Here is a 22,758-nt window from a genome sequence, read left to right as displayed (position 1 = left end):
TTGTCCACATGAAAAAACCTTGAATTAATTCAAGAACAATTCAGAAGATGTTACCAGTGTATTAAAGAAAGAAGAGAAAAAAGAGGAGGCAGAGAAGCCGGCTGCTTTTAAACACCCATCCTTCAAGAGTTGTGCCTGGGGAATTACCTCCTCCTTCTGGAACAGATTTTCCTTGGTTTGAAGTCAGAGCAGACCCCGGGATTTCCAGCTGGAGGCACCCACAGCTGCAGAGCAGGCAGGGATCTGAGAGCTCAGGGGTTAATCCGAGCCCTGTGGCCCAGCCCCGCCGAGGTAAAGCCAGGCACTGGGACCTTTAGCTCCGAGAGGCTCTGGCACTGCCGGGAGGTTCATTTTGTCTGCAAAACCAAGCATGTAATTTCCCTTCTCCCTTGCTGTCCCCTCTGTCTGGCCAGTCCTGTCCCTCAGCAGCAGCAGAGTCTCCCTGGAGACAGCCAGGGCAGCTGAGCTGACCTTCAGCAGGGTGGTGAGAGATGGGCTCTCACTGCAGGACCTGGGCTAGGAAGCCCCCAAATTGGCTTTTTTCCTTCCAGTCAGGCTGGGGAAACCCCGAGACACCTCCATGCTTGGAGGCAGAAAAGTGAAGAAATGACATAAATTTAAAACAATAACTTTTAAAAAAAATCATCCTTGGCATCCAAATTACATGCATTTAAAGCTTCCAGCTTACCACAGTGTTATGGCAGATTTACACAGAGATTAAAAATGATCCCTCACGAGTGAGCAGCAGCTCGTGTGAGCTGTGTAAATCCAAGAGTGTCCGTGCAGCCGCCAGACTTGGCATCCAAAACATCTCCGAGTCCACGGAGCCAGCAGAAGGGACATTTCTACCTTTTGTTTTTCAAAAGAAACAGAGCTACTGAAGCCTCTGGAGTGTGGATTTAGCTGTCAGTCTTATTTACTACTTTCAGCTGTTATCTGCTGCCGCTGAAGCTGAGTGTGAATAACTTACCAGCCTGCACTGAAAACTTTGCTTTCTGTTTCAGCTCCAGACAGAAATCCCATCAAAGCTTTCATCCCGATCCACACGTTGAAAGATGACACAGGAGTGAAAGAAGTGAGGCTGAAATTCCTAAGGCTCTCCTAAGGATTTTTCCAAGAATTTCAAAAAGCCTCTTAAAAACGGCGGCAGAGATCGAACGCCGTTAAGGGAGGGGAAAAGAAAAAAAAAAAAAAAAAGGAAGAAAAAAACTTTGGCAGGGAAACAGTGTCTTACATCAATCTAGCAGTCAGCATCTATGTAGATGTTCTTTCCTCCTTTTGTGCAACACCCCTTCCCTCCTACAGACCACCCAAAGCCCTATAAATAATCCAAGGACTGTATTTTTCCTCCAGATTTCTCTTCAGACCTCTAAGGGAAAATATCAGGCAAAGGAAGGGAGAGAGGGAGAAGGGAAAGTGAGGAGGGGAGAGAGAGAGAGAGAAAGAGGAAAGATGGCTAGTGAATTCAGAAAGAAAATATTCTGGAGGGCAGTGGTGGCTGAGTTCCTGGCCATGAGCCTTTTCATTTTTATCAGCATTGGCTCTGCTCTGGGCTTCAACTTCCCCGTGGTGGCCAACAAAACATCAACGAGGTCTCAGGACAACGTGAAGGTTTCCCTGGCTTTTGGGTTATCCATTGCTACCATGGCTCAGAGCGTGGGCCACATCAGTGGGGCACACCTGAACCCAGCTGTCACCCTGGGGCTGCTGCTCAGCTGCCAGATCAGCATCTTCAAGGCGCTCATGTACATCCTCGCCCAGTGCCTGGGGGCAGTGGTGGCCACGGCCATTCTCTCAGGAGTCACCTCCTCTCTCCCAGGAAACTCCCTGGGGCTTAATGCTGTAAGTAGAAACTTTGAATTCCTCCTTTAATTTGGTTTTGTTTTTTTTTTAGAGGAGAAATGTAGCAGCTGTAATTTACTAAAGATGTGGGGGTTCTGTTGGTGCTGGTGAGCTCGGAGAGCTTGGCTGTTTATTGTAGGAGAGAATCCAGTCCTGACTGATAACCAGGATGTCATAGGGATGGTCCTTCCTCCCCACCCTCATTTTGGAGCTTTAGGACATTCTGGTCGTGATCAGTTTTGCTTATGTTCAGTTTTGTACACCTAGGTTGCTGAAAGGTGGCTTTTGATGCCAATTTAACACTGAAATCACTGGCAGTTTTATGATCTTTAGTGATTCTGAGGGTCCCTAAGGTGACATGTTGATTAATGTGTATTACTGTGTATAACACCAGTGTTATTTTGGCTTCTGGGAGTGTGATTAATTTTCAGTACTCAATTAATGGTTTATGTATACTGGTGATGGCTGCAGTGAAAACCCATGGGAGCAGAGAGGTGTGCAGCAAGAGAAATCCCAACCCCAAAGATGTGAGCAGTACCTGTTGCTTTAGGCAGAGTGCTCAGATCCTGCCTGGCAGAATCCCAGCTGCCCTTTCTGTGCATTTCTGGGCAAAAATTGGACAAATCCTGAATTCTCACGTGTAAACTGGAGGAAAATGTGAGGCAGCTGCAGGTAACTGGGGTGCAGGTTCCAGCTCTCTCCCAGGCAGATGCTCGCATCACGCTGCCTAAAAACTGCTTGGCCACAACACCTCCTCTCAAAATGTCATTTTGCTGTTTTTGTTGCAGGATAATAGGAGAGAAAAAAGGATAAATACACTTCTAAACTTGAAATCAACCCACTGTCAGAGCAGTGCTACAGCCACTGCAGGACACACAGTGCTATAAATGGAAATTCCTTCTGGTCACTTACTTGACCTGATCTCTTAAGAACAAGTACTTTACATATTTTCCTTGGCCTCTTTCTTTCAAAATATTCCTGACTGCAGTTTGTAAATTGAGCTAATTTGTAATCTTCTGCCCATTTGTAGTCACAAGGGTATTTGGGACATAAAACTGCAAATGCAACCTCTCTTCTGAAATAACTTAGGCAAAACAGCAATATGGTTTTGCATACTGTAATTTGACATTACAGTTAATTCAGAACATGAGTCAAGTTTTTAAAACAGATTAAAGTCTGATATTAAGGTGGTTCCTGGGCAGCTCAGTATCATCCACCCTCAAGAGTTGGCTGCTCACCTCCCTCTCTCCTGGTGCCTGCAGCTATTCCATCCTGCCAGCGCTTTGGAAATTTTGATGGGTTAACTCAAAACATTTTGAGGAAGAAGAGCAAATAATTTTATTGACTCCAGAAGGTTCTGGCTGTGAGTGTGATACTTGATCTTTTCCTCTGAAACCACTGACAGAGGGAACAGCTGAACCACATGGGACAGGGTGTCTGCCCAAGTGGTTTCCTCGAGAGGTCCAACTGCCATTAAACACGGGAGGTCTGGTTTTGGTAGCACTTAAGCTTGGCTTTTCCCTTTTGCTTCCATGAAATCCTGATGACTGGTTCCTTCCTCTAACCAAAGCTCTAAACCTGGCCATTTGTGAAGGGGGGGTGAAGCTATTCTTGCCCCTTAGTCAGTAACTCCTCAAGTTACGAAGGCAAAACCAGGCAGGGTGAAGTGTCCATCATATAAATTTTACAAATTGATCAGCAATTTCTGTGCAATGAAATAACAGAGTATGGTTTCTAAAAGCTCTGGTCTCACTGTTTGCCATTGGAAAATATTCAGATATTTGTTTCTTTTTTCTTTCACATCCACTTACAAATGTTCTGGCTGGAGGAGCAGTGGGGAGACCCCCCTGGGGATAGTGAGGGCAGCAGCTGTTCTTCTGCCTTGAGAGAGAGGAAAGGAAAGAAAAGGAAAGGAAAGCAAATCCATTCATTTCCCAGTGACAAGCCTGGAGTGCCTGGGGAGGGGAGGGCTGAGGGGGAACTGGGTCTGAACCCAAGGCAGGGGGGAGCAGCAGCAGAGGGGCTGTGCTCGTGCCGGGCTGATCTCAATGGGGCACATCCTGAACCCACAGCACTGAGGTGCCTCCTCCAGCAAAGATCTGGCAAGGAGGAACCACAGAGTTGCTTTTATTATGGTTTTTAACCTGAGGATAAGAAGGGGAGGCTCAGAGATGGCGTCCCTGCCAGCTGCTCTCTCTTCTGTCCCTTCTTGTGGATAATGAGGTGTGGATTCTCTGCTCAGAAAAGGAATAGAAAGAGAGTGCTGCTTGTTTGGGAAGAGGGTCTGGATGTTTGTGGCTTTGTCCTCTGTTCTGACCCTGCTGTGCTCTTGGAGAGGTGTTTTCTACAGGAAAAATGTGGTGGGGGCAGTGTGTAATGGAGTGAGTGGCCATCCAGTGTTCCCAGTGGATACTGGGTGGGGTTGCGTGCCTGAACTTGGATTTCTCCTGCCTGGCTGCAGGTAGGTCCTGCGCTGAGGGACCAAGCTGAGAACCCATTTCCACTGGCTGCTCTCTAATCCACAGGGAATGAGGGACAAAGAGAGGCACCTCAACCTTTAGATCTGTTGAGTTGCTTCCAGAGACACCCAGCTACTCTTTGCCATGCTGAGGCTCCAGGCTTGGAAGCCTCTGCTAAGAATCCAAAATCAAGTGGGATAAATCTGTGTCTTTCTCATTGCACAAAAGGAAAAAAGTAAACACAAGCAAATGAAGCACAAACCTCAGCCATGGACAGTACAAGGCTGAGGAGAAAGAAAGGAGGATGAAAATGCAGGATGTACCTTTAACAGGTTCAGTATTAAGGTCTGGTTTACACTAAGACAAGCAAACCAGTCACACATTAGGATTTTGATCCAAACTGTGCTTAAGTCAACAGACATATTTTTAGTTACTTTGGCTGGTCCCAAGTAAGACATTTTGGACAGCACTCAGAGATGCATTTAGATTACTGAATCCTTTTAAGACACTTAACTTCCAATATATTTTAGTAGTGGCTTGTGCTCCAAAGTAAAAACTTTGAGAACTGGAGAAGCTGGAAGAGGAGTACGCAGTGTGTTTGCTCTTCTAAAAATTTAAATATTTTTCCTTACATCATCTTGTATCTTTTTTTTTTTTTTTGAAAGTTGGATTACTACACGTTACAAATTTCCATTAGGTAAAGCTGTAAGAATAGAGAATACCAGATCCAAAATGCACTCATCTGCCAGCAGAGCTGGCTATTGTCTGGTGAGGACAGATCTGGAGTTTAGATAATGGAACAAACTACTCAGCACAGGCAGTTAATGACCAACAGAGAGCTCAAGCAGGAAAGAGAGGAGAGAAGAGACTTCTGTGCTGTAAAGTAACACAATATTTGCTGTTGAACAATGTTTATCTGGAGAACTTTCAGCAAACTTTTAAAAACATGGTCAGAAAATTTCTTAACTCAGGTTATTTTATATTTTTATATCTATTTTTCTATCCAACTATCTGTAGATATATATATCTATATATATATAGATACATATGTATATATATGAAAAATAATCTGAGCTAAATATATAGGTATAGATAAATAATTAGAATTTTGTGACAAATGCAGACACCACTTCACAATTTTCACAATTTCGTAGTTTTCTGTATTTTGGCACAGTGATGAGAGTGCCAGGAAATATGTCCCCACACTCTCAGGGCTATAATTTGGAAACTATTTGAAAACGCTTCCTTTGAGTTTATAATGAAAGATATTATTTTAAAAGTTATAAGTGGATCAAAAATTGTAGGCAAGAAAAACAGACCTGAAGGTAACGTTGCTCGGGTAGATAAAGGGACAAGAAAAACAACCAAGAATAACAAATAGGAGGCCTTGGGTTTAGAAAACACCCAGTGGACTGATAAATGTTATTTGTGTAACTAAGGAGCTCTCTGGAAAAGCCAGAGGAGATCTGTGGTCAGTGGATTCAGAGGTCATTTTAAGACAGGTGAGTATTCATATGGATGCTATTCCTGGAGCATGGAGAGTTCCTTGTTGCTGGAACACCCTTTGAATTTCTGCTGTGACTGGCTGTGTCTCTGCTGCTCCCTGGGGCTGCCCAGGTCAGGATCAGCCATGGCAGAGTTGGTGCACACCAGGGTGCCACGTCCTTTGTGGATAAACACCCCGTGTCCAGCTCTGGATTGCTCAAGGGCAGGGAAAAAGGAGGCCTTTGCTGTCTTTGACTCCTCATACCAGGCCAGTATCTGCTGCTTTGACCTTCCAGCCTCACCAAAGGCACACTACAGGACCACAGAATCATGGAATAGTTTGGCTTGGAAGAGACCTTAAAGATCCAACCCTCTGCCATGGGCAGGGACACCTTCCACTGTCCCAGGCTGCTCCAAGCCCTCTCCAACCTGGCCTTGGGAACTTCCAGGGATGGGCATGAATCCTCTTTCCACAACTACTCCCACTTAGCTGGATTGCGATCCAGCAGCATCAGAACAAATTGGAACCTCAATGCTGGAGTTTTTTAGGTTTTCTTTCCTTTACTGCCTACATGCTCCATGTAGCTTATTCTGCTGCTTGGGGAAGATGAACAATCTTTTGTCTCCAGGAGAGTGGAGCATAGGATGTGCTAAGATATGTGGATCCTTGTCAGCTGCAGATGATCTTTAGAGCATCCAGGCTGGTGAATTTTCTCCTAACAAATTTCCAATTTGCATTTCCAGTGCAAACATAATGTTGCACCAGCACTGGGAATTCCCTTTTGTGTAGTTGAGACCTGCCACACCTTTCACTGGTGTTTGTGGGATAAATACTGAAGTATTTACCCTGATATTCCCCATTGGATGCTTCCCATCCTTTGGAAACTTCTCTCAGAGGGGATTCCCCGTGGGGAATCCCACACTCCCCACATTTGGTCCACACCAGTGGCCTTCTCACCATGGGGAGCAGGGCTTGCCTGGTTGCCCTGGGTGACTCAGTGTTTGCCTTGTGATTTCCCTGGCTCCTCGTGCCCGCGCCCTACGAGCCTGTTCTCCAACCTCCAATTAAACAAAGCCAGCTCCAGTTGGAAGAACATCCAAAATAAACTGAGAGCTTGACAGTGTGAGGGGACAATTGAGTAAGTGATGCTGCTTTTCCTCTGAGTCACTGTGGAAAATTGCAGCTCCAGAGGTGCTGCTGGATGGACGAGACACGCAGCTGAGATCCTGACCTTTAGTGCTTATTGAAAAATCCTTGGATAACTTATTTGTTTTTTTCAATGCAGATAATATTTTGTGCCTTTCTCAAGTTTAGGACAGTGAGGAGCTTCATTCTCCATGTCTTTGCCTTGCCTATTTTTGATCCAGGTTAGGCTTCTACTGCCAACCTTTCCTCTGCATGCTCCAGGACTCAAACATTCACAAGGGACAAAAAGCTGCTCCATTTCTAAAATGAGCAAAATGGTTCCGGTACATGACATTGATCTGGGATTTTTATTTCTTAACAAAGACTGTCACAACAATAGCTCATTGTTCACTGTCAGTTTTTGCAGCAGAGGGCTTTTAAGGCTTGCCAACATTGTACTGAGAGGCCCCAGGCAGGGCAGGTGGGACACAGGAAAGGCACCTGCTCAAAACTGGCCACGCTCTCGGCCTCTTTTTAATGAGTTCACACAGTGACAGCAGAAACATCTGGGCTGAGATGTAAACCTGATGGTTATCACCCATCCCCCAGAGAATTTGGGCTTATGGCTCTAATCCTTATCTCAGATCTCAGAGCTTTTTATCTGATTTCCATTTCCATGAAGATTTGCTTAACGCCTCTCCAATAACAGAGCCGTATCCCGGGATTTTGGCAGGGAGCATGGAGGGATGCAGCAGCACAGCCTCTTCTGGGACAAGGAGAGGCCCTTGGTGCTCATCCTCCTGCAGCCCTGTCCTTTTGTGCTAAAACAGAGGAGATCAAAATGGGTTTTGTGCCAGGGGATCCAAGGATGAGCATTTGGAAAATGCTCTGCAGGCCTCAAAGGTTCTCTTTATTTATTTCTGCTTAGAAATGGTAGAAATTCCTGAAAAGGATGCACAGGGGTGTTTAAAACAATTAGTTGCCATAGATCTAAAAACATCATTAATTTGGTAGGTTAGTTAATATTATTGTTAACAAATATTAATACAAATACAAATGGAGTGGGATTTTCAGAAAATAATTTTTTCTGTGTTAGATCAACTGTCAAGCTAAGTAGGATTTAAGTAAAAATTCATTTTGGCATCAGCCTTCCTGAGTGGTCAATAAACCATTAAAATTGGTTTCCTTTCCGTAGAGTTCTCTGATCACACCAAATATATTTGGGTATTCTGTGTATATTTGTGTGTTATGTGTTTGCACACCCCCAAACACACTCACACACCAGAGACAGATGGACAGAAAGATTCTTCAGATGAGATAAATCCAAATTTCAATGTTTAATCTAAATTAATTGGAAAGTTAAAAAATCTATCTAATAATAGGTGTGGGTTCTGAAGCAAGATCTGACATGGCAAGGACCACAGCCCAAGAACAAATGGAAATGTCCACAGCAAGAGAATGAATATTATGGATTAAATCTGGTTAAATTGGTGCAATGGTAAGAAAAAAAAATCTAGGTTTTTGTAGCAGGGCTGGTGGGTTTTAGCAGTTAATGTAAACCTTCAGGGAGCTGAGAAAAACATTTCTTTAATCAGAGAATCCTAAAAAATATCACTATCTGTATGGATATTTTTAAAGGAAGCATTTTTAAAGCAAGGATACGAAACCACATCACAAGTACTAAAGGAAGAAAAGATAGCCCCTGAAAAATTTCCTGTTTGTCTCCAGAGGAAATTGCCTGTTTTCTTTAGGGCAGTAGTCCATTTTTGCTTGTTTGTCCACTCTCCAGCTTAATGGAGAGAATTCAGTAACAGAGGGGTCTTTACCTGGTACCACAATTGTCTCCTGGAGGTTTTACTGGCCTGGCAGGGAACATTCTGAGCCCTGAGTATTTATTAATGTGTAATTGATGGGAAAATTATGATCTTCCTGGCATCCAGAGCTCGTGCTGGTGTTTGACTGCTGCAGATTCATTGAACTGAGGAGATCTGAGGCTGAGGCACAACATCAACCTGTTAAATCAAATACACAGAGCCTGACAGGCATCCTGGAGGAAACTATAAACAGCAGGAGGGCGAAAATGTGGCCTGAGAGCCTTGCAAGGCACAACTGGACTAGAAAGGAGTAAAGAAATCCTCTGTGTTCTTCCCTGGACGAGTCCTGTGCATCCCCTCTCTAGGAACCACTGGGAGGTGTCGCAGAAAACTCAACTTTTCCAGGCTAATTCTGTGCCAAGTGGCCTTGCTTGATAAGCAAGGTGGAGAAATGGAGGAGTTGGAATTGTTCCCCCAATTCCTGACATGCGTTGCACAGGCTCAGAGCTGGTTTTTAACCCCATGGAAATGCCAAGTGTTCAATGCTTATTTATGGCTCATAAATTTTGAAAACTTCACAGATTTGCTGGAGTTTGTCTAAAAATATGAAATGAATATTACTTTAGTGGAATTGCCAACAACCATACAGTGAGGTTTGTGCAAACCCAGGTGTTATTCCAGTAACAACATAAAAAGGATGATTCTATTTGGCTCAAAATTCAGATATGCCCAAAATTCCCCACTGAAATACTATCTCCTTCTGAGCTGGTAATAGAGGAGATAATAAACAGCTCTGTGGTATAAATGAGTGCTTCAACTATTACAGAAAATTAACTATTTGCTTGGGTTTGGCTGGGTAAAGAAAAAAAAAAAACAACAAAACCTCACAAATCCTCATCCTCTGAATAGAAGTTGTTTATTTCTCAGCAGCAACATTTAACCAAAAAAACCCCAAAACTTTCTCCCAAGCAACTTTCCCAGAGGCACATCAAAAAAGTAAAAGTGTAAATAAAAAAAATTGTCTGTGTCTGACCAGCTGTGCTAAAAACAAGTCCTGTAGAGGAACTTCTACTGCCTGTCTTGGTCTGACATGCAAGTTTTATGTGCTCTGGTTTAATACAATAATCATTCTCCCCTCTTTCTCTCCATGGCACTAAAACACAAAGCCCTGGATAATTTCTCCTCGGCCTGCAGAGGGTGGGAGGAGGGAGCTGAGCCTCGTTCCTGGAGGGTGTCTGCTGCCTAAGGAATGGAAAATATGATCTCTGCTTTGGGAATTGAATGAGTCCCCTTTAGGGCTCTTAAGGCTGTATTTATAGGAAGGATAATCTAGCAGAGGACAATGTATTTTGTCCCCAGGTTCTGCTGAATGCTTCCATTGTTGATGTAGGATACAATCCAAAGCTAATTTATAAGCAGCTTCTGAGTCCTCTTGTCATATAATTTTGAGCGAAACTCTTGAGATCTTTGCCTGTCTCTCCTTACTAAAGAAATGAGACTTTTGTACTTCCTGAATCCCTAATACTCAATTAATGGGTATAGAAACATCCATTTCAGAGTGATACTGTTAAATAGCAAGGGTAGAAGTGAATAACTGTAGTTAAGCAGCCAGGGATTAATCTCTGAATCAATTCTGACTATCACTCAAGGTTTATAGCTATGGAGATGTGGGATAGACTTCCAGGAGAATAAAGGTATGTTATCAATATGGAAATCATCAAGTTCTTTTCATGACAGAGCTGGAGCTGAAAGAATGAGAAAAGTCAAACAAAATGATAGGCAAGACAGTGGGATGTGGTTTGGAGGGAAGTAGAGAGATGAATTTCTGAGATCACATTTGTAGAGCATCCCTTTAAAGAACTTTGCCAGCCAAACACTTAAATGATAGCTAGTTGGCATAAAAAAGAATGATTAATATTTCAAAAAAGTGGGGGATGAATAGAGAATGAACCATCTAAACTATTGTGAAGAGTTTTCCTTATTCAGTAAAAGAAGGAAAGTCAAAGAAGGGAAATTTTAAGCTATAAGAAAAAAATGCTGTAAGACGGCAAGAATTTACTTGAATAAAATGCTAATTTTAAGAAAAATGTCTGCCAAGGCAGACAAAAGGTAATAATTTAGGTAAGATGGTGAGGATATGCAAGGAAGAGAAGTCTCAGCCATTAAAAATGCTGTGAAATGCTGTGGCTTAAATTTTCTCCCTCAAAACCACACCAGCAGGCAGGACTTGCTCTGGTGTTTCATAAGAATGGGGAAAGCTGACATTGCCCTGCTAAAAAATAGACTTTTGCAATACCAGAGGCCTCTCTTTTTTTTTTTTTAATTTTTTTTTTTTTTTTCTGGAACAATGAGAAACTAATCCCTGTTATATGAAAGGAAGCTGGGCCCTGGAAGCTCCAGTCCAGGGCTGAGGGTTTGTTGGATGAGATGGAGCTCAGCCCATCCCACGTGGTGGAACCACCTTGCATAACAAAGTGTCTTATCCATGTAACGGGAAACAGGTTTGAACTTGATATACTTTCACTGGTAATAAGAAAAATATGAAGCCACTAGAGAAGTACACAGTGGGGTTTACCTTGGGCCAGTTTAATTTCCTGTCCCCATTTCTTCTTCCGAAGGCGGACAACTCATAAATATCCTGTCCTAAAAAAAAAAAAAAAAGAAATTAAAAAAAAATTCAAAAGGAAAGAAAACATATCATTAATTTGCCCAAATGATTGCTGTGGGAGGCAGTCAGCTAAACATGGCAGTTAAGGGCACTTCTGGGAAAACAAATTCTGTAGTTCCCATCTCCTGTGTGATTTATGGAGAGCTGGAAGTGATGTGGCCACTGCCCATATCCTAAGACATAAAGCAGGTGTTCTTCTCAACTAATTGCTCTCATGTTCATGACTAGAATATGTTTTTTGGGGTTTAACATTCTTCATTTGGATGTCTCTTGAGCCACTTTGCCTTCAGTGCTTCCTTAGTTTCCAGTCAGGTACATCTCAGGAGTTTTCTGAATAAGATGTGTTTTCTGTACATTTACTGAATTCCAGTAGATTTTTATTACATGACCTTGTTCAGATTCACAGTGAACTGAGGGGAAAAAATATTAATCGTGGGATTGTTAAGGGTGGAAATGGTAGGATTCAGCTCATAGGAGGATGCACCTCCCTTGGGGTGTCTCCATGTTCTGCTTCTTGTCTGGGAGCTGTGAGGTCGAGGAGGAATTGCTGCAAGCTGCTGCAGCCAAGATTGATTCAGCTGATCATAAAAATGTGTCCACAGACAACTCTCCCATCTTGCCAGTGATTCAGCTCATTTCTTATGTGTGTTTCTGGTGCTTCTTCTGTCAAAACACTGACAGTAGAAATGAAGTTTAGTGGAATTATTCATGTGAACAAAAAAGGAAAAGAAGCCTATGTAGACTCTCTTGGAGATGAATATGGGCTTGTGTGTTTCATTTAACCCCTTAGAGCATGTTTGGTTCCTTAAAGCTCTGAATCCACTCCTCAAGTGTCCCAGATCTGAAGCCTGAAAAGCTCAGGGAGTTGCTGTGCTGTTCTCTGCCCTCTGACAATTTTTCTCTTACCTTAATGAGGATTATTGGACTGCAAAGAGAAGATGTCAAAGATTTCTCAGCAGATGCATCAAGGTACCAGTACAGGGAAAAAGGCATTGCAGTGTGGGTACAGATCGCTGGAAAGGGTCCTCTTCACCCCAACACTGCACTAGAAGTGGTTGTGTCTCATTTCAAAGCATCATTTTGTCTATTTAGGAAGCAGAGATATTGGACACCTTGTATTTTGGATATTCTCAGCAACAGAATGGAAGATGTTAAGAACAGCTGTTGATTTTTAGTCAGGTCTCTAAAGTGTGGTACTGCTTCCTACCAAATTCAGATTAAGCTTTAGACAACACTGAAGCTTCTTCTACAAAATCTTCCACAAAAGTTCAAACTTTCCTTAAAAACCTGAATAACATAAAGAAAATACAAGCAAAGGATGATAAACTTGTGTTGGTTGTGCCTCCCTTGTTCTGTTAAGAGCTTAAAAGAGCAGATTCAAAAGGTGCAAAATGTTATCTGGGTAAGACTTGCAAATCCTCTGTGAATGAGGATGATATAAACATAAATACAAATATAAATATAAATATAAATTATAGAAATAGGTACATGTAAATTTTAACTTACAGAAGGGAATGTACCTTCCTATTCCCTTTCTAAACCTTTTCTGGGGTGTGCTTGGGATGGTGAACACTGGTGCTGTTCCATGTGTACCATGGATGGTACGGGCTGCTGCTGCAGTGAAAATTTACCTCTGATAAGAAGGCAAATAAATATTCTGTTATCCTACACTTACACACTGCAGATCCACAGGCCCCAGCAAAGCAGGACATCCAAGGTTTGCCAGGGTTTGTCCCATTTTGGAGCATGGCCCAGAGTCCTTGCTCTCACAGGAGAATATTAATGTTTCTGGCAGGCTGTGTAAAATTACATGGCTGGAGGAAAGCAAAACGTTTCCTATGATATTTCCAGGTTTTCTTTGATCCCACTCAGCCCATCAATAGGTGTTGATTAGCAGGGAGAATGACCTCAAGTCACGTCAGCTGTAGGATGTATTTTTCCTGGAGGGAAAGGAAGAATATGATTTCCTCCTCTCAAAGATTATCACAGGTTTTTAAAGAATAATTTTGCTCTTATTGTCTTTTATAGAAGCCCTTCAAGTGAAGGGAAAGCCCAATGGCTGGCCAGTGTTTAATATTTTAAAATGTCAAGGCTTTGTCAAATGCCAACATTGATGTGTCACACATCAGCTCTGGGTTCTCTGGGGTTGCATTATGATAGAAAAGAATTTGGTTTCTTATCTGCTTTTGGGCATGTGCACATCAGTCACTTATTTGCTACCTGGCTTTTAAGTTTGGCCATTTGGCCTTCCAAATGTGAGATAAGATTTTCCAGAGGGTACATAGTCCACATTCTTGAATTGGTTTATGATACAAGGAAACACACTGGAAACCTAATTTGTTGAGAGACAAAAATCCCACAGTTTCTACAGTGAAAAAAAGTGTTTATTTTTAAAACTTACAAAAGCAATAGAATTTTAATTCAGAGATATCAAGCATGAATTTCTAGATCCTGCAATTTTCAGTGCATCTTGTATGGATGCATTTATGTCAGACTCACACTTCTCACATGTAAGTGCTAATAATGAAAGGTTTCATTAATGGAGTTCAGTTTCTACTCTGTGGATGCTGAAGGAACCAAAATACCCATCCCTTCAACCAGAATTCCCTTCTATTTGTGAATAAACTACTTCCAACTCAGAGGATATCACTCCTGCAGGTTAAAGAACAAGCTATAAAAATACATTATTAGTGTTTCAGAATAGCAGGCTTTAAAAATCAGATTTATGCTGAGAAAAGTCTCAAATGACTTTTTTTCGTTGCTTAGGAATTTGATATTCAACTTTGTTACAGAGAAGAAACAAGAAATGTGAACAGCACCTGTGGAAAGTGACATAGTTCAGTTAACCATCTTTAACTTTTAAGGTTTTTCAAATATTAGCTTTGGGGAAATTAGGGCATAAACCACAAAATCAGATTAACAGCAGGATTTCCCGTGGTTTCATTGTTCTGGACAGGTCACAATAGCATGTAATTATGGTTTTTGCCACGAATGACCCAGCAGTTTTTAATGCAGGGGCTCTGACAGATGTGATAACCCACTGATAGCACAAATTAATACAAGTTTTGCAGAGTTTGCTTCCTACTCTGAGTCACATTCTCAGTTCTCTGACCTGTGGCCAAGCTCATGTTTCATCCCATTCATTCAAGTGAGTTATTTCTGCCTAACATCAAGTTATTCAGCTCAGTAACACACTTGCCTTGACTTAATGGAGACACCACTGAGTACAGCAATTGAAAGCAGAACTCAAAACTTCTTATAACATCAAATGGTTTACCTCCATGGTTTCTTGTTAGGCACAAGTTCTCAGCAGTACTCCTGAAATACGGCAACATTTCTGCTCTGTAATGTCCATTTCTGTGAATCACCATGGTTTCAATATGCTCTACAGAATTTACAAGAAACTCTGCTGATTTCATGACTAATAATTCCATTGGAATATTTATCCCTGACAGTTTCAGTTTTTCTAGATAATCCACTTCAGCAGGAAATTGAAGCACTCCTGTCAGCCCCTTGGGATTCCTTAACTGGGGATTTTTTTAATGTATCCCAAGGAAGTTAAATGAGCTTCAGTTTGAGTCTAAGGAACCAAAAAGCAGTTCAGCTGCGAGTCAGGTGTTTAAGCTCTTTGTAGTCAAATGAGATCTATTAAAAAAAGAAAAAGACCGAGCTTTCAAATGATCCCCTTCACTTCATCAGGTGAACGGATCTCATCTCCACTGACTCCACCATTATCTGTGCAAATTAGAGATACATTGACTAAATGTTAATATCTAGAGATGTTTTACATACTTTTGGTCTTCTGTCACATCCACCAGTCCCCCATAAACTCCATGGAAATCTCAGGGTATTTGCTGTGGCATATTAATTTACAGTCTAGGTGGAACATTAAATATTAATGTGGAAGTCCCTAAAGCAACGAGTGACTGTCCTAAGGCACCAGAGTTCACTTGTGAACAGTAAACTCTGCTGAAGGTGTCTCTCTGGCTGATTTGTTTCTCACACATAGATCAGTTCCACTCTCACTGTGCCCAGTGGCTGAGTGTTCACTTTGGCTGGAAGAAGAAACCACTCAAAAAAACCCAAACAGCTGCTTATGCCTAGGCTTCAGTACAGCAGGGAGTGTTCCAAAAATAATTTCTCTTCAATTTTTTCTATTTTTTCCTATATTTCCCCCCTGTTGAGCAAAAAAGAACCCCGGGAAGGAAACGGATGTGCAGGTTCATATTGAAGAAATAGATACCACAGAACTTTGTTACACTGCTTGAGGTCATGCAGGAATATGAAATAACATTTTCCCTCTTGCCTCCATGCAGCTTTCAGAGGGAATCAATGCAGGCCAAGGGCTGGGAATTGAAATCATTGCCACCTTCCAGCTGGTGCTGTGTGTCCTGGCCACCACAGACCGGAGAAGGAACGACGTCTCGGGATCGGCGCCTTTGGCCATTGGTCTCTCCGTTGCCTTGGGCCATCTTCTTGCTGTAAGTTTCAGCCCTCAGAGGTTATATCTGCCCTCTCCCACCTCGGGGTGGGCCAGTGAGATGATGGGGAAGCTTCATCTGTGCCTCACCTGTGGTTGTCTCTCCACCTCCTAGATTGATTACACCGGCTGTGGAATTAACCCAGCCAGATCTTTTGGCTCAGCGCTCATCGCCAACAACTTTGAAAATCACTGGGTAAGTTGAGTAAATTTGTTTAACTCACGAAAGGCTCTGAAAACACATAACCTACAAGATCAGAAACATTTCAACACCTATCATTAGGAGCAAGTCAGAGAGTTGGCATTTCCATTTCACCTAACAAAGAATACTCTCCTTTAAATCCTGACCAGCCTCAGGCAAACAAAAAGTCCTCAGGCTCATTCAGTCTCTGTACTTAAAGTAATACAGTAGATTTTCTTTGGTTTATTCCCCTTTATATTTATTTATTTCAAACATTTTAATTGTTTAAGCCTTATTACACAGAATCCTGTACTGTGTATTTATTGTTTAAATTAAATTTGTAAAGTGCTACTGCTTAATTTAGAAAGATTCTTAAGCAGGTTTATAAACTGAAACGGATCATCCAATGTTTAAGAGCTAATAAAATATTCAGCATCTTAAAGCTGAGTGTCTGCTTATGTGTTTTCAAGGATAAGTGCTCTGGAAACACTATAAATTTTTAGATTATTTCTTGTGTTTAAATGTGGTTAAAATGAGGTTCTTCACAAAAATTTACTTATTTCACTAAAGCTCAATAAAGAAGGCTGATATAAAGTTGTAAATGAACATGTGTTCTTGAATATATAAAATGGGGCTTGTTCCAACTCTCCTACTTATGATTTTGGCAGCCAGTTACATAGGCACAGGTGGAAATTTAGTGGTAATACAATGGGGTTGTGAAAATTTTGGATATAGATTCCATTTTCATCTAAAGAGTAAAACATAAAAGGAAGACCCTGGGGAAATTTTGGCAGTGTCTACCACTTAAGCATTATTATTAGGACACAAAAGGGAAGTAACTAAGTGAGGAGCTGATATTTTCAGAATTTAATAGGAAAATTATTATCCTTTGTAGATACAGAAGATAGATGTAATAATTTGTGTTAAAACTACTGATATTACGGAATAAAAGAGTTGCCAGACTCAGTAGTGCTTTGGCCTTGCAAAGACTTCAATATCTTCTGTTATTTCTAACAAAATCAACTTGTCTACTAAAATCCTTTTATTACCTCTCCCTCTAAATTTTAATTTTCTTAAGTGGTTAGGCCAGTTCAATCACAGCAATACCACCAGCTAAGCAGCATCTAGGGGTAAATTAAGCCCCTAATTAAGCCCTCATTAAGTATTTCAAATTCACCTATCACTGGAATTTAATAGAAGAATGGAAACTACTGCCCTGTTGTTTTAGAAATTAAGCTCCCCTGCCAACTATATGTGGAGTAGCAGAGATGTTTTAGCAGTAGGCAACTGATTTTAAATGTCACGATTTGACAGCATGGTCACAGTTATTCACCTCTCATGGTGACAGATTCCTGGTGTTATGTCATGTGGTTAAATAAACATTCAGGTGGACAGGCTGCAAATTTCCCTGTGAAAATCCTCAGAGGAGCTTCAAATGCAGAAATACCCGATGCAATGGCTTGCATTTCTATTCCAGATTTTCTGGGTTGGCCCAATCATTGGAGGAGCAAGTGCTGCCCTGATTTATGACTTCATCCTGGCGCCCAGAACCAGCGACCTCACCGACCGCATGAAGGTGTGGACCAGTGGCCAAGTAGAAGAGTATGACCTGGAAGGGGATGATATGAACTCCCGGGTTGAAATGAAACCAAAATAAAGAAGGGCATGGAGAGAGGGAAAAAAAAAAGAAAAAAAAAAAAAGCAGCACATTGGTTTCTGAAGATTTTATCAGTGTTATAGACTCTTTGTAAACCAGCAAGCAGTACTTTGTTTTTTTATTTCAATACGGTTTTCCTTTCTTTTATTTTTTTTTTCTGCCCCCAATCTTAATAGCATTTTTTATATCTGGGGTTTCTCAATTACAGAGTCTTTAGGTTGAGAAGTCATGATATAAACAAAATGGGGTGAAGTTTATTTAGGTCACCTTTGCACGACCTAAATAAATAGAGCTGAAGTTTAACCCTTCCCTTGGTACCACCCAATTTGAGGTGTATTTAGCAGGGGGGGCGTCCCCTACCACATCACTCAGTAATGATAAATAATTCCAATGACCAATTTGTTTCCTGGAAGAATAGATATTGACAGAGAATCATCTGTACCAATAACAGAGGCCTTACACTTGAAAAAACAGTATTTATACAAAAATGCAGGGCTGGCATCTAATGCCAGCAATGAATGGGAAAAAAAAAAAACAGTCTCAAATCAGTGCTCAAAAGCATCTTTTGGAAGGAAAGGTTACTAAAGATTAGTTGCTATGTAAAATTACCCATAATTTCCTAAATGATTGATCATCTTTGAGAAAAAGAGGGCCAGAAAAGTAAGGCAGGGTAGGAATTTCCAGAGTCACAGGATCTTTCAGACTTTCTGGTGTTTCATTCTCCCTAAACTTTCATCCAGCTGCTTGTAAGGGAAGAATATATGTGACCAAAAAAGAAAAAAAAAAAAAGATATTTTAACTCCTGGGAAGTAATAACTAGAATTCGAATTGGAGAGTAGCAACAATGGCAACAAGAGCAACATGGTGCCAGTGTGCAAACAGGATCTGATGGTTGCTGTGACTACTCTGCTTTTGTTCACCTTGTGAAATTTATCATGTGATTTAAAGCAAAACAAAGAGAAAAGAAGTCCCCTTTCTCTGTGACCCTATCCCAATAGCCAGCGCTGTGACATTCAGGGACCACAAACAGATGAACACACGGTTTATTTTCTAATGAGGGACAAATACATACCTGTAAGTCCATTTTGGGGGTGGTTGCTTTGTTTTTTATATATATATATATATATAAAAATGTTTATATATATGTTTTATACAGAAAGCCTAGTGTACTGTTTTGTAAGAAAATAAGAGCATAAAGACAAGTGGAAAGAATTGCAGCAGTGCTTAGCAAAATAAACGACACTGGAAATGAGAAAGAAAATTAACAGTCTAAATGACGTGGAAGATTATTTTCTGTTTAAATTTGTGTGTGTGTGTGCTACTTATGATTTCCTGAGTAACCCAAATCATTAGCTGGTCTTACCTACTAACAATAGAATATAGTTCAAGCAGACACGTGCTGATATACTTGTTCTGCTCTAAAAAAAATTTCCATAAGAAATGAGGCCCAGAGGAACTGACAGAAAATCAGCACATTCCAGCATTCAGCAAAATCCCCCAGAGGTAATGGGATGGATTCTCCTCCCTGAGAGACAGTATGGGATTGGGAGGTGAGGTAGGATTGGCGTAGGAATCTGTATGGGTTGGATCATTTCATCAACTTGAGCAGATGGACAATGAAAAAAGAATAAAAATGAAAATTACCAGCAAAATAAACCAGAATATATTTTATCTTTCTTGTCTACATTTGGTGTGCTATCCCATGTATTGCCTATGTACATAGAGCATGATTGGATTTTGGGGTGGTTTAAAAATAAACAAAATCAGTTGTGCTAACATATGAGCTGTTCATGATTCTTCATTTTTAATTTGTCATGTAAAGCAATTAAATTTTCTGCACCTTTTTTCAGGTGCCCACCTGTAAGACTGCCAATTTCTGCTTTTCCACTCTTCACTTGATGCTTCCTTTTAGGGAAGATGTTCTTTGTTTTCATGGCAGGCAAAGCAGATCCTCAGCTGGAAGTGAACTCTTCCAAATTGTACTTGGAAATGAAGCAGAGAACCAGGATCTTGTACCCACTTCCTAGAATATCTTTCCAATTTTATCTCCTGTTGTCCCAGTGCCTCCATTGACTCCAAATTAACCCTTTTTTACCTTACAGAATCTCTGGGCCAGAGAGAGAGCCAGAACAGTTGCAGGACTCACCTGCAGTAAATAGTTTGTTTTGACAAGTTTCAGGTAACTTAAGAGTTAATGGTGCAGAAAATGTGAAATTCACAATTTGTTTCTTAGCCTAAACCTTGCAGAGAACTTGGCTTATTTTTTTTATGCTTCAATGTCCAAAACTGTGAAGACAAAACCCACTCTCTTTCCATTTGGGTTGTGATAGGACTGCATCATATTAGCTGCTCTAGATTATGATCATTAAAATGATAAATAAAATAGATTAAAGATGTACAATAATTGTTTCCCTAGTGAAGAAACAAACAAAAAAAATCAAAGTAAATGAAGTGTGATTTGTTTGTGTATTTTGTAGAATAGCCGAATCATTGAAAGTTTTGTGTGGGAAGAGACTTAAAAATCATTCTATTCCAATCCACTACTGTGGATTCCACTAGACCCTTTATTCACAGGGATAATGTTTAAACAATTTACAGTAAAGCTCTTAAGAAAAAAATGTATTCAAGGTGAATTCCAGGCTTAAACCCCTCCATTCTTCTTAAAGAAGGAGAAGCTAAATGTGTATTTTAAAGTGCTTTTGTAGCACTTAGACCCTGAACTGAGAGCAGGGATTCAGGGCATGGCTGCTAATGGTGCTTCCACTCCTGGCACAAATGGTTTTGCTTTGTGCTAGACAAGCACCCTTCAAACTTATCATAGGCTCATTAAAATAGTTGAAACATACCCAGCAAAGGAATTAAAGGCATGAAGCAGAAATATTGAAACTGCTAACAAGTGTCAAGTGGGCAAATGTGATTGCCCAGAAACTCAACAAAATGTCCCTGACAAAGCAAGCCTGGGACGCTGTTCAACCAGCTCCTGTGGTGTCTGCACTGAGAGCTCCTCATCCATGGACTGATGGGGGCTGTCTGTGCCCTGGTGATTCCCTGGGCACAAACCTCTGTATTTATCACACATTCTAACAGGGAAAGGCCATAGAATCCAAGTGGTGCCTCAGGTTTGAGCTTTTATATTTTTCAGATTCTGTGCTGCTTCAGTGTGCAGTTCTGTAGTTCTTCACATCAGGGCATGATGAGCTCTGTGCACAGAGCAGGGAGACAAAACAATTCCTGCTCCAGCTGGGCACCAAGGACAAATGATCCAAATCTCAGCCCCAAGAGCACAAACACCGTGGGCTGGAGAGAGAAAAACAAGCAGGGTGGGACTGCAGGGGCTAAAGCTGGAATGGGACAATGAACTGCAAGATGCAAATGGAGCAGAACTGATCCCAGGGAGAGAGCCCGGGAGCGCTGGTGCATTTTGGGGCCATTTTGGTTCATCTTGGGTGCAGCCCTGGCTGGGCTCTTGTGCTGCCCAAGGTGCGTCCATGGAGGCCTTTTAATAAATCCCTGCTTTATTCTTTAGCTCTGTCCAGCCTCTGCTCTAGGGCAGCCTTCTCAAGGCATCAGTTTCTGGTGACTGCAGCAGGACAGAAGGCATCTGGAAAAACCCCCTGGACCAGAGTCAGAGGAATGCTTTGGATTGGAAGGGAGCTGAAATGTCATCCAGTTCCAAACCCTAGGAACACCTAGGGACACCTTCCACTCTCCCAGGTTGCTCCAATCCCCATCCAGATTGGCTTTGGACACTGCCAGGGGCAGCCACAGCTTCTCAGGGCCACCTGTGCCAGGGCCTCCCCACCCTCTGAGTGAAGATGATAAAGGCTGGATGCTTCCCTGGATTATCCAGGAACCCCCTACCATGGCCTCAGGTATCCAACAGCATCCCAAACACCCACACTCTCTGGAAAGGAAAGAGCACAAGGAAACATTCCCAGATACAGGAATATGTTGTCAGGGCCTGTATGGGGCACCCCAAACATCCCAAATTTTTCCTGGGCAAAGCTGAGCAAAACAAAGATGTTCCAATTTGCTTTTTCTGAGTGCAGGGTGCCATCCCAGGAGTGTTCAGGTGTTCCCACTCTGTGGTTTGCACAGGTGACAAAGCATCCTCTGCTTATTCCAAGGCAAGACAATTTACAAAAAGCCTGAGGAAGGCGCTTTGGATTCATCCCTGAGAAACCCCTGTTTCTCCACTGACTCTATAGACAGATTTGGGCCCTAACTTTTACCCACCTATCTTTAGAACTAAATGCATATTCTGCCTCCCCATTGTAACTGCTGTAATTTTAATTTTAGATTTCATCTTGCTCCACTCTACGTAGACTTCTAACACGTGCAAGGAAAGAAAGGCAATTGAAACCTAACATAATGACAGCCAGCACTCCAGGAAGCTTCCATTGTCCTTCCATATCCACCAGCTGCACCAGTCACAGTTCACAGCTTAATGTTTTTAAAAATTAGAGTAACACAATAATACAAATATAGAGTTTCTCATCGTATTTCAATGTTTTTGCTGCTTTTACCCAGCTGAAGTTTGGACACGCCAAGTATTACACAATAAATTATATTAGGAATATGGATGTTATGATTCAGTTAGAGCCTGGGCTTGTGTAAACATCTGTGTTCAAACATTTGTGTCAAGAAAGGTTCTGGGTTTCATTCAAGCTTGATGTCCTTGAAAGTACCATTTTTTTTGTATATAAGTTGTCTGATATTACCTAAATTAGCCCAGAATTCTTTCTGGGGGCAAATGCATCATTTTATAGACTTTCCAAAGCTGAACCATGAAATAGAAACTCTTCTTAAATAGATTAATTGCTAGTTAGACATTAGCCATCTATGAGATCACTTCGCTTTAGGTTCTCAAAATTAATTTGCCAGGCAGGGCTGTGAAATCTTCCTGAGAAGGCTCAGTCCCTGTTGACTTCAAGGCTCCCCTTTGCTATTGGAAAGTAAAACTTTCCAGGGGCCTGTACTCCTGACCACTCCCAAGTAGCCATGGATGCCTGCCCATGGCCATTCCTGTTCCTCTACAGGCCTGCT

The 22,758-nt window shown here is 41.6% G+C and overlaps 1 protein-coding gene across 1 annotated transcript; it reads left to right on the top strand.

The window, feature by feature from the left end:
• The first annotated feature begins 1,277 nt into the window (after positions 1–1,277).
• AQP1 (aquaporin 1 (Colton blood group)) lies at positions 1,278–19,490 on the top strand. The gene is made up of 4 exons (XM_066550629.1): positions 1,278–1,842; positions 15,711–15,875; positions 15,990–16,070; positions 17,533–19,490. Exons 1-4 carry the CDS (start codon positions 1,453–1,455, stop codon positions 17,710–17,712), a joined length of 816 nt encoding a protein of 271 aa, XP_066406726.1. The 5' UTR covers positions 1,278–1,452; the 3' UTR covers positions 17,713–19,490.
• Positions 19,491–22,758: the final 3,268 nt, after the last annotated feature.

Source organism: Molothrus aeneus, chromosome 1 (assembly GCF_037042795.1).
Source record: "Molothrus aeneus isolate 106 chromosome 1, BPBGC_Maene_1.0, whole genome shotgun sequence".
NCBI classification, from domain to species: domain Eukaryota; kingdom Metazoa; phylum Chordata; class Aves; order Passeriformes; family Icteridae; genus Molothrus; species Molothrus aeneus.
This window is presented reverse-complemented; position numbering and strand designations above follow the sequence as displayed.